Source organism: Caenorhabditis briggsae (genome assembly GCF_000004555.2).
Source record: "Caenorhabditis briggsae complete genome, chrX, whole genome shotgun sequence".
NCBI lineage: Eukaryota > Metazoa > Nematoda > Chromadorea > Rhabditida > Rhabditidae > Caenorhabditis > Caenorhabditis briggsae.
Genome location: NC_013491.2, coordinates 11584456 through 11597230, shown reverse-complemented (window position 1 = coordinate 11597230; position 12775 = coordinate 11584456). Strand labels below are relative to the sequence as shown.

General features: G+C 34.7%; 3 protein-coding genes across 3 annotated transcripts; all 3 read right to left on the bottom strand.

Moving 5' to 3' along the window:
- Positions 1-167: 167 nt before the first annotated feature.
- On the bottom strand, positions 168-11542 carry CBG14848 (the record flags this gene model as incomplete). Its single annotated transcript, XM_002644781.1, has 3 exons — positions 168-360; positions 842-995; positions 11464-11542. Coding segments are annotated over 3 exons (426 nt in total), but the record flags the coding sequence as incomplete, so codon positions are not given.
- On the bottom strand, positions 6574-12288 carry CBG14847 (the record flags this gene model as incomplete). Its single annotated transcript, XM_002644780.1, is given in 5 exon segments — positions 6574-6751; positions 6800-6974; positions 11939-11942; positions 11945-12122; positions 12164-12288. Coding segments are annotated over 5 exon segments (660 nt in total), but the record flags the coding sequence as incomplete, so codon positions are not given.
- Positions 9330-9777, bottom strand: CBG14849 (the record flags this gene model as incomplete). The annotated part of the gene is made up of 3 exons (XM_002644782.1): positions 9330-9402; positions 9489-9645; positions 9696-9777. Coding segments are annotated over 3 exons (312 nt in total), but the record flags the coding sequence as incomplete, so codon positions are not given.
- Positions 12289-12775: the final 487 nt, after the last annotated feature.

Here is a 12775-nt window from a genome sequence, read left to right as displayed (position 1 = left end):
GAGAAGATATAAAAGGAGAACTGATTTTAGATTCCTTATCGTTTCTGTCATCTATCTCCTTTTGTATTAGTTTGCGTTTCCACTTAACAGTTTCAAGAAAAATACTTAATTGTACATTTAAAATACTGTTTATTTTATTTTGCCAAACAGATTTCAAATGGATTTATTTAAATAATATTTTTACAAGTTAAAGATGTCATTTCAATGGGCACAATAGGTGGGATTCCAGTGTACCATTTTCCTGCATTGGCTCCACTCTCCTGACAATATGCTAAAGTTGCCGGAGTTGGTGCTGGAATATCGGGTACACCGAATAAATTGATCCTTGGTGTTGTTCCGGGTGGACAAACAATGGTAGTGCTGTAAGAATACATTTTTTGATAAATCAATAAAACTCCATCAACAGAACTAGATTAGTTGACAATTTTTCGATATCTCTTACATAAACAGAAAGGCAGTGCCTAACTAAAGTCTCCAAATATGAAAAAAAGTTCTTAATTTTCCCTTTGGTCTGAACATTTCTAGAATTATAAATCGATTATGAATATTTTTTTTCGTAGTTCGAAATCGTTTCACGCAGATCATGTTTGCGAGTGGTTGTACAAAAAAGTTGCCAACTATAAAAACAGAGTTCTACAATGGATTCATAATCCCAGGAACTTTCAGAACAAACGGGCAAGTAATAAGTACTTTTTCAGACACCCAATGGTGACGTTTTTCAACTGCAATGGTCATTTTGATAGATAATTTCGACCAGAACTGCAATTGAGCTCAAAATACAGGTATATAGGGAATGCTGTTCAATTAGGGAATTTACTGATTTTTACAGAGTAGAACTTACGAGCACAAGTCTTGCGGAAGTAACGGTAGTAATGCGACCGCACCCAAGAGGTATTCAACTCCAACTTCCGCCGCTCTGGGACACCAATTCAGTAAGCTAGGCACACCGAATCCTTGGCACGCTGTGTCGTAAACTTTTTGACAAACCGAACAAGCTGAAAGTGGTAATTTTTAGAAACAGAAGAAAGTATTAAGGACAAACTACTGCTAAAATCTGTACATAGAAAAAAAAACCATTATCCTCTTTCATGAAATTTATTTCCATTTTTCTTAGAGATATTGGTCCACCAACAAATAGTTCAAAATAGAATCAAAAATATTTCTTATTGACCAGTTTTTTAAAATATCTCTGATAAAACAGAAATACCCTAAAACCTGTCATAGAAGAACTCTCTAACTGTTAACTTTAAGTTAGTTTTTCTTGGTTCCCTTTAAAGGTATTAAAAAGTTGTAAACTAACAAATTGTTTTTATCATGTCAGAAGTGTTTTGCCAGTTTACATTTTTTTAAAAATTTTTTACAGGAACAGAATTGAGCTCGAAGTTGACAGTATGGAGGCTTTTCTCTCACAGGTTTCGCGGTAAGTTAAATTAAATTGTAGAATAGTTTGGCTTACGGAAAGGAGGTTCGGTTGCCGTAGTTGTAGGTGCCGCTGTTGTTGTTGTTGCTAAAATTTCTCCCTTTTTTTTTTTTTTTCGAAATTTTAACATTCTTACTTTCGGTTTGTTGAGTCGGAATGCAAGAATCAAGAACTTCAAGTAAGAAAATAGTGATTATCGTGATCTGGAGATTCATTATTGAGATGTTGTGAAAGAGAAAATGATGAAAGTGGTGTACTTAATTTCTCCTTTTTATTGTTTTGTTTCTCCGAAACAAAAAGTGACCGACTTCTTGTGATCAACACAGATGGAAATCCGATTAGTAGTATCCGATGAAGAATAACAACAAAGATCGAAGCAAACGTATTTGGAATACGTTCAGATTTCAATTGAATGGTTTCTTTGAAAAGTTCAAACCTGTAGATTGAGATAACACCTAATGAAAAGCGCTGTATGTAAACGAATGTGAGGTGAGAAAAGCGAAATACAAAATAGGCGATTAAAAGACACATTTCATGTTTCATTTCCTATTGAGGTCAGATACTGTACTTAGAAAATTCGGTCATCTTTGCCTAATTTGCGATGTCTTGTAAAAAGGAGAAGCGAATTTAGTTTAGTTTCACTCCCGCGCGCTTTCTTATCATCATGATTGTTTCATTTTGTGTTATTTTGCTAAGTTGATAAATTGATTCTCAGTTACCGTAAAAACTGTGTTGAAAGGGCCCTAACTTTTAATTTTGAGCCAATTTATCTCGGTCCTCGTCGAATATTTCTTAACACTTTGTCAACTGATAAAGGCTTCTTCATAATATCAGAAACATTTTATCAGTTTTCACATTCCCGATATCTTGCAAAGGAGACGAGGAAAATGAATTCAAACTTGATAGTGAGGGACACGGTTTTACAGTGTGAACAAACCTTTCAGAGAACAATTTGAACTTTCATTCTCAATTTTACATTTAATATTAATCTTGTTACTTTTATTACATATTAATAATGATTTTTTTAAGGAAATATGCACATAAATTTCAACCGGAAGCTATATTCTGACATGTCAAAGAGGATAGCTCAAAACTGAATGGTGGAGCTCCAGTGTACCATTTACCAGCGTTCGGTCCCGTCTCCTCACAGTACGCCAGTGTAGCTGGAGTCGGAGCAGGTATTGAAGACCCAAATAGATTTATCCTTGGTGTTGTTCCTGGTGGACAGACTATCGTTGTGCTGTAATTTAAAATGGAGAATTTTCTTACTATTCTTTACTTATGCCTACGAGCAAGAGTTTTGAGGTAGGAATGGAAGAGCTGCAACTGCTCCTAAAAAATAAGTGACTCCAACTTCGGCTGCTTGAGGACACCAATCGAAGATACTAGGTATTCCGAAACCTTGGCATGCCGTGTCATAGATTTTTGCGCAACCAGTGCAAGCTGAAATTCTCTTTGTTTGAACGCCTATTTATGTACGACTCACGGAATGGAGCTTCTGTTAAAACTGTAGTCGTTGTTGTCATAGTCGTTGTGGTTGTCGTGGTTGATGTTGTGGTTGTCGCTGTAGTGGTAGTAGTTGTGGACGTGGTAGTTGTTGTAGCTGTGGTAGTAGATGGAGTAGTACTTGTGGTAGTGGCTGGAGCAGTTAGTGCAGAAATCGAGCTAGACACGTGTGAAATACATATAACATTTTTAGACGGCACATTGCTTGATTTAAGTTAAACTTTTGCTATTTTTAATGGCAAAAAATTCGGGGGGTACAATGATTCGGGGTACAAGGGGGTACAACTGATTTAGGGGTACAAAATTGGTTATTCGGGGGTACAAAATTCGTGGGTACAAAAATTCGGGGGTACAAACTACCAATGATTCTGGGGTACAACTCATTTCATTTAGGGGTGCAACGTTTGTGATTCGGGGGTAAAATTTTTTTTGACGAAGTTTCTGAATTCCTGAATTTCAGAGCTTGAAAATCTCTGAATTTTTAGAATTTCAGAACTTTGGAATTTCAGAATCTCAGAACTTCGGAACTTCAAAATTTCAGAACTTCAGAATCTCAATATTTCTGAATTTCCAATAATTACGGCAGAAATTTTCTTCATTGTCTTCAGAATTCCAGAATTCGGAATCTGAGAATTTCGGAACTTCAGAATCTGAGACTTTCCAAATTTAAGAATCCATAATTTTAGAACTTTGAAATCAAAGAATTTCAGAACTTCCGAATCTCAGAATTTCAGAACTTTGGAACTTCAGTATTTCGGTATCTGAGAATTTCGAACGACAGAAATTTTTCACTTCTCATTGTCACATTGTTCTTTCTGACAATAAGCTAAACTTGACAAATTTTACAAACTCAGTTTTTTAATGTCAAAACCCAGCCGATACTTTCCTCAATGCCAATTTTTCTCTTCTCAATTCTTTGTTTTTTCAATTCTATTTCAATTCCCATTGTTTCTCAATATTCCTTCGTCTTTTTCCCAATTTTTCTCAATTTTCGCGGTAATTTAAATTTTTCTCCTTTTTAAACAATTTTCTATTTCATTGATTGAAAAAAACAACCACAATTTAGCTATTTCCCACAAAGTTTGAAAATCCCAAAAATTCGCCCAAAATGAGCTATTTTCTATCCAAAATTGTTCGAACAGGCAATAAAACTATACAAAAATTATAAAATTGATTTTTTTTCGATAAATTACCACGAAAATTTGAGCAAAAATGATGAAAAACGAAGGAAAACGGAGAAAAATGGGAATTGCGAAAAGATCTTAATTTCGCGAAATTTTCCCATGGAAGAGAAAACCCCGCAGTTCGGCCATGGCCATGGACTGATGACGTCATCGCTCGCAAGTTTTATTTTTGGGATTTTCTCCGTTTTCCTTCGTTTTTCATTATTTTTGCTCAAATGTTTGTGGTAATTGGTCGAAAAAAATTAATTTTATAATTTTTGTAATGTTTTATTGCCTGTTCGAACAATTTCCGATAGAAAATAGCTCACTTTGGGCGAATTTTTGGGATTTTCGAACTTTGTGGGAAATATCTAAATTGTGATTGTTTCCTTCAATCAATGATCTAGAAAATCATTTAAAAATGAGAAAATTTTAAATTACCGCGAAAATTGAGGAAAATTAAGAAAAATTGGGAAAAACGGAAAATTTGGGAAAAAACGAAGGAATATTGAGAAACAAAAGGAAATGAAAAAGAATTAAGAAATATAATTGAGAAAAATTAGAAGTGAGGAAAGTATCGACTGGCATTAAAATCCGTTTGTAAAATTTGTTAAAATCATTTCACAATTCTCCATTGTCTTTCTTGAAGTATTGAGATTCTGAAGTCCTGAAGTTTTGAAGTTTTGAAGTTCTGAGATTTTGAAGTTTTAGCATTCTCAGATTCTGAAGTTACGGAATTCTCAGATTGCAAATTCTGGAATTCCAAAGTTCTAAAATTCTAAGAATTCGAAGTTCTGAAATTCTGAGATTTTGAAGTTCTGAAATTCTCAGATTCTCGGATTCTGAAGTTCCGAAATTTTCAGATTCTCAGACTCGGAAGTTCCGAAAATCTCAGATTCCGAATTCTGAGATTTTCAAGCTCTGAAATTCAGGAATTCAGAAACTTCGTCAAAAAAATTGTACCCCCGAATCACAACGTTGTACCCCTAAATGAAATAAGTTGTACCCCAGAATCATTGGTAGATTGTACCCCCGAATCGTTGTACCCCCGAATTTTTGTACCCACGAATTTTGTACCCCCGAATAACCAATTTTGTACCCCTAAATCAGTTGTACCCCCTTGTACCCCCGAATCATTGTACCCCCCGAATTTTTGGCCATTTTTAATGGGTTTTAAAACGTTGCGACGTTTGGTTTATGTTCCAATTACTTTGAGACAAAAACGTGCAAGCATGCAACAATAGTGAGGCACAATTTTTAGTACATATATATTTTTAATCTGGTTACCAAACGCTGGTTTTCACAAAATACGTTATAATTTCAAGGAAAAAACATGCCGTAAAATCTGTAAAAGACCGTCATTCCAACACTCAGTTTTTTTAAACTAACTTCTCTTGTTTTCTGTAAGGAATATCAAAAAGTAGTCTGTTAACAAAGCATAAATGAAATACCGTAAATACTCTAACAGAATCCTACCCTAGACGTGTACGTTAAGCTCATCTACCTCGGTTCTTTCCAAATGTATCATAAATTTGCGAACTGATAAAATGTTACTGATATTATGTCAATAATTTTATTAGTGAACAAAATTTTGATTTTGATTATATTTTGAACGAAAATAGATAATCAAGTTGCGATTTTCAAAAAAAAAAATTCAATTTATCCACATACAATGGAAAATTGAAAAAATGTGTTTGAAGCAGTTTACATATTTGACGATTTTGACATGACAGTTTTTTGATCACATTTTGCATGACGTTTTTACAGCTGTTCACAAAAATAAAAATCAAAATCTAACGTTTATAACATTGTGAGTAAAACGGTTTTAACAAGAAAAATGTTTTGAAGTCACCCTCAGGGGTCACAAAAAACAAATTTCATGTTAGGACATTTTTTTTACATCAAAGCCAGCAAAAAGCAACTGGATATAAATTTTCAAAAAATTAGAAACAGGACAACTCACTAGTTTCCACCTGCTGAGTCGGTATGCATGCTTCAGTGATAATCACCACCGGAAAAAAGTAGACCAGCGAAACTCGCCAACGCATCAAACCATCTAGTTGACAATGATAGTCATGAAAGTAGACCATTACGCGTATTCGCAACGAATAATAAACTCGATCGAAACCCATTTCTTGATCCGTTGGATGAGATAAGCAGTTGAATGTGGAAGTCAATTACGAGATATGTATGGTTTTTGCATTTGTAATCATGATGTAGTTAATTTATTACTTTGTTTTTCTCTCATGGTTATGTTTCTTTTTGATGAGATCTTTTGCTTGCCCATCAAAACATAGTCAACTGTTTGCAGCAAGTTTTGCGTTTTCAAAATTAATTTTACTCAATTTGAAAAACTCTGTTAAGCGTGACACGAAATAATTTATTAGGTTTAATTTCATTATTACGGCGAGTTACAAAAACTTATTATTACATTGAATATTTGTACAAAATTAACTGCAATTGTATGTTCCGTTATCATCCAGGTATAAGAGGCTTGCAGGCTAGTGAAACAAGCTCAATTGGCGTCAAAAAAGTTCCTGTGTACCATTTTCCAACTCTCGGACCCGATTCTTCACACCAAGCATAAAACACTGGCGCGGGAATTTCTGCGCCTAATATTTTGATCCTTAGAGCTGTAGTGAGTGGGCAAGTAATTATAGTTCTGAATAACCGAGTTTATAGTAAAATGTTAGAGAAAATTTGAACTTACCCGCAAGAATCTGAGGGAATAAAAGGAAAAATGGAAGTGATAAGACCGAGTGTGTACTCAATTGCGGCCTCAGCTGCTGTAGGACACCATTGAAGAAGATTAGGAATGCCAAACCCTTGACACGTATTGTCATAGACTTTAGGACAATTGTTGCACGCTGAAAAATAAGTAGTGCCTTTTTTTCAGGCGACACAATCTTACGGAATGGAAATTCGGTGACAGTAGTGGTAGTTGTCGACATTGTTGTAGTGGTTGTTGTGGTGCTGGAGCTTGTTGTGCCTGAACAAGAGAAAAATTTAATTTTAATCGTTCGAAGAGTTCTGTAATATTTACAAGTTATGACTACCTAATACAGTGATTATAGCATTCGCTTATCTTTTTTGAATTCTCCATTTCTCTGCCAAAACGCTTTCTTTATATGCATTTGCACCTTGCTTTCAATCATTTTAATGCTTCATAAGTTTACTTCTCCTAAGTATATTTTATACTAAATAAAATAATTTAACCCGAAGTCAACATTGTTTTTTCAAAGGAAATAAGTAACCCGTCTGAAACCAATAGCATAATTCTCCAAAAAGATAAAAGATCAATAGATCAGTTTTCACGATTTGTTTCTCACCATTTTTCCATTCTTTATAGAACGTTGATAGAAGTCGGGATGTTCCAATTGAGTACGACGAGACATACTTCCTGTTTAGGCGACATAATTTCGGTTTTTCGCTGACACAATTTTGAGAAAAAAGTTTTATCTTATCTCAAATTATGTCAGATTTTGGGTTCGCCATCCTAATGAATCGCGTATGATTTTTTTTGCTAGACGATAAGCAATGGATATGATCTATTATTGAGTCAAAAGAACGAATTTTCTAAGATAAAGGCGGCGGTTTTTCGGATTGAGAGATAGCAAAAAAGTTCGCAAATGCCTTACCGGTTGTAGTAGTTGTTGTTGACATACCTGATCCTGATCCAGGTATCGTAGTCGTTGTTGCTCCAGGTGCTAACGTTGTTGATCTGGAGCCCAATGAGCCATCTGAAAACAGGTATCGGGAATAATGCATTTTCTCTAAATTTGTTTGGTGGTCCTGAAATTTTTGCTACATCAAAATCAAAAATCTGATTTTGCTTTAGGCATCTCAAATTTATTTTTCTTTAATTAGAAACAGGCAATATAATATAACTTGGTTTTAGTATTTCAGTTAACAATAATGTTGTTGAACTGTTAGAAAAAGTCATACCGATATTATAGACCATACCGCAAAAAAATGTAATAGAAGGGTACTCACATGGTTCCATTTTTGTGGTTCCTGGCCAGATATTCAAAAAAAAGTCAACTGATAAATAGTTTGCGATATTAGATGAACCACTCATCAGCTGTTTTATACCTTAGATATTAACCGTAATGAATTGGCTCAACATTAAAAATTAGGGACCCTTCTATTACAGGAATTATGATTTTAACTTTTTAGAAAGCACCAATAAAGTTCATGAAGTTTTTAAATAAAAAGTTTGACATTAATACACTACTCAACAAATGATTTCTGTATGTTTTTTTTTGGAAGCCACGATTAAAAATTAAAGTTTTGTTTTTTAATGATATTGATTAAATTAAAATTGAACGAAATTCAAAAAAACTCGAAAATCAATTACTCACCATTATTCACAAACTGTGTAGGAATACAAGTATCCAAAACTTTGAGCCAACTCATCACAAGCATGCCAACACAAAATCGCATATTCAGACCGGTGTTGTATGTCGATGACACAATCGAATGGCCACTCGTTGCAACATCGTCGCTCAATTTTATAACACGCTTGATCTCTGTACGGGAAAAAGTCCAGATTTCTCAAATCTCGTCGATGATAAGAAGTTTTTTCTACCGCTGCCAACATCAACGTACAAACAGGAATGGCAAACGCAAATTGGAATCACGTAAGACGTTTTTGTGGTTCACGTAATTCGATGAGTTTGAATTGACGGAAATAATTGACAAGACCGAGATTTGATTAACTTCATTGGGTTGTTAAAACCGTAGGGAAGAGGAACATCAATTACATTTCAACGAATATTTTTAAAATTTTAATCACGCTCATATGAAGCACAACATTTATTAATAAGTACAACAAACATAAATTAATATGTTTTTTATTAGATATATTTTTATTATTTTTCTGACTAGTGAGGCTGAGCAGAAAAAAAATAGTTTTCTGACTGCGAAAAAGCATCGGGAAAATATGCAGTACTGGTCAAAAAATAAAGGATACAAAAACATTTTTTCAGTTGATTTTCGGACACTTCGACCATTTTTATGAGTCTGGAGCTCTACTGTCAAGTCACTTTGAAATTTTTGGTGGGTCTAAAACATACCTTGTTTAAAAACTTTGCATTCACAGAATTGTTTGAAAGATCCTAGTTTTTCATATATTTGCCGATTTCTGAAGGAACCTGTTTTTTTCCGTTTCCAGTACAAAAACGGGCCAAAAAAGGGGTGTCGTTCAGAAATTTTCGAAAATTTCAGCGAATGCAAAGTTCTCAATCTAGATTTGCTTTAGACCCTCCAACGTTTTCAAAGTGATCGGAAAGTTGGCAAACAAGCTCCACCCTCCTGAAAATCGCCAAAATAGCCGAGAATCTATTGAAAAATATGTTTTTGTATTGTTTTTCGACCGCTACTGTAGATTTGGGTATCACCTGCAAGAGTTTGCAGGGACGAATGGAAATAGAGCAATGACAGCATTAAGTAAATATGTGATTCCGGCTTCAGCAGCAGTTGGACATCCAGTGAGAAGAGTTGGAATACCGAATCCTTGGCAAGCAGGATCATATACTTTTTGACACACGTTACAAGCTAAAATAAAGACAGGGATAAATGGTTTGAATGAAAAAAAAACAACTCACGAAATGGTGCTTCTGTTACTGTAGTCGTCGTAGTAGCCACCGTAGTTGTAGATGTTGTAGTTGTCGCTGTTGCTGTAACCCTTCTTTGAACATCTATTTAATAGGAAGGGGATCTTACAGTCCACATTTTGAGTAGGTATGCAAGCATAAATAATAACTAAAAGACTACAAAAGACAACAGTTAATTGGCAGAACATGGTTTGATAGTGTCGGTTTGCAGGAACTGATTTCGCCTTTATAAGCCCAATGACCCGAGGGAAATAAAATGATAATGACAATTTTCCTTGGTTGACAAGAAAAGATGAGAAGTTTCTGATATAGCACTATAGTTCATTAGGAGGTCAAATCCCGAAGGCGTCGAGATGAACATTTTCTATCTTTTCTCTTTTGATATGAGAAAATAAAAGTGATGTATCGAACAAACAGTTGTTTTATTGATGGCTTCTTGTTGCTCATCGTAGAGCGGTGGAAAGTTCGCAACTTTCAAGATTCTCTAGTTTTGAATTTTATTTAAGATTTTCTTCTTATTAATCTTATACGCAAGTCGCAACTAATTGAATCGCTAAAAAATTAAATTCCTAAATTCAACTCCACTTCCTATTTCCAAAAACAGAGTCTCATAATTATCAAGTCATTTTTATTAGTTCTCCCGGATGATCCAATTGGAACTGATCTTGTTTCATTGAGTATTGCTTAATTTAGCGATTACGATCTCGTCACAGACTACAAAATCACCCGTATTTTTGTCTCGGAAATTTGCGCCAGTTCTCGAATTGCCAGCCACGTCTTGTCCAGTTTTTGTTGGCAAGTGCAATGATTCTTCAAAAATCGAAACAGGTCCCGTTGACTAGAGCGTGTTTAGGTGGAAAAATCGAACTAATTTTTGTGTGTATGTTTTTTTTTGAATGTGACAGCTGTTTTATTGGTCTATTGCTCATAAAATCGTTCACTTTTTGTAAAATAAAATTTTTTTCACGTGTCACCGTTCTATGAAACAAATAAATTAGTAGCTGGTTTGATCAAAAGTTTTGTTTTAAAAAGTTTATTCAAAAAGAAAAAATTATGATATAAGAATTTATTAAATTCATTATTATTAAAACAGTTTAAAGCTCAGTAATCCAGTTAAGACTATTGTACAGTACTAGTTTCCATTTTACGGGAGTTCAATTTTTCAAATTATCGGTCGGCATGCCAGTGAAACGAGCTCCACACTCAGCAACACTGTAGCTCCAGTGTACCATTTACCAGCTCTCGGACCCGATTCTTCACACCAAGCATAAAGTACAGGAGCGGGAATTTCTGCGCCTAATATTTTGATCCTTAGAGCTGTTGTCAACGGACACGTGATGACAGTTCTGAAAAATAATATTCCTCATACAGTAGCATTTCTTTTTTTTTCTTACGCGCAGGAGTTTGCAGGAATAATTGGAAAAACAGTTTGAAGGAATCCAAGTGTGTACTCAATCGCCGCCTCAGCTGCTGTAGGACACCATTGAAGAAGATTAGGAATACCAAACCCTTGACAAGTATTGTCGTAAACTTTCTGACAAACGTTGCACGCTTAAATTGACATTTTTAGAATTATTTCCTGAATATGAAGTCTTACGAAATGGTGCTTCGGTTACAGTAGTAGTGGTGGTGGCGACTGTAGTAGTTGTTGTAGTTGTAGTTGTAGCTGTTCCAGGAGCGCCAGGACTTCCCGGAGTGCCTCCATTTGCTAAAAACTTTATTTTCGTTTTTTTTTTAAATTACTAGCGGTATAACTTACAATCCACATTTTGTGTTGGTATACATCCGTTTAGTGGATTGATCCAAACGAAAATCAATAAAGAAACACGCAACATTAGATATTTTCCTTGGCCAAATAATGTTTGATGATAAGATTGCCCTCTTGAAGTTCTTCCCGTGAGAGAAACTCCTCCCAGATCTAGTTTGAATCATCGAGAAGCTTAATGAACGGTATTTTTCACTAAAGTGTCTTCTGAAAAAAGATTTCGGAAGTCTTTTCTAAATAATTAATTTAATTATTTTTGTGTGAAAGCAAATTTTGAAAAATTGAAAGAAAATCGAGGGAAAAGGTTTGATCTACCATTTTTTTATTTCAAAGTGTGCGTTTTTAGCCATATTATCAGTTTTCATATGAAAATCAAATTATTAAATTTACATTATTATTATTACTACTATTATTATAAAATAGTCAAGTACTGTCATCCCGAAACTATTCCTTGACACTGTGTAGCCACAATTTCCACTGGGGTACTTAGTGGTGGAATTCCATAGTACCAAGTCCCAGCATTCGTCCCCGTCTCTTGACACCAAGCAATAACTAGTGAAGGTCCGGGTAGAATTGTTCCAGTAATTGGCAATTTAACTTGTGATGTTGTTCCCAATGGGCAAGAGAAAATTGTTCTGGAAAATAACACATAGCTTCGATTACATTAAGACATCAAAAAATATCTGAAACTCACGAACAAGTATTGGAATCACCAAACCCATATCCAGCTATTACTCCCAAAGTATAGCTCAATCCGACTTCAGCTACTGTAGCACACACATCAGTTGCACCACCCAAACAACCAGATCCGTAAATCATGGGGCATACCGAACACGCTAAAAATAAAATAAAATAAAATTTTAGTAAAATCTGTTGGAACTTACGGTATGGTGCAGCAGTTGTTGTAGTAGTAACTGAAAAATAATCTCATAAAACCTGTATGAGTCCCTTCAAGATGAGAGAGTTTTTACAGTGAATTTACTGAAAATGGGTGGAAAAATAGAAAATATGGAAATCAATTAATATGGTTTCTAGAATGTTGCGAATTTCACTGAAAAAAAATGACTAGAACTCACCTACTGTTTGAGTTGGTAGGCATGCGATGGAGAAACCAACTGACAAAACAACGAGAATTAGGATAACTGGCCACATCAAAATCACTTTATGACAATGAAGACAGCCACTTCTAACTTGCGATCCCAAGATTTAGTTCGCCTTTATTATTCCTGAGGGAGATAGAAACTAATTCAATCAGTAGCTGATCAATGATAAGAAAATTTTGTAGCAGAACTTTGTTCTGTTAGTG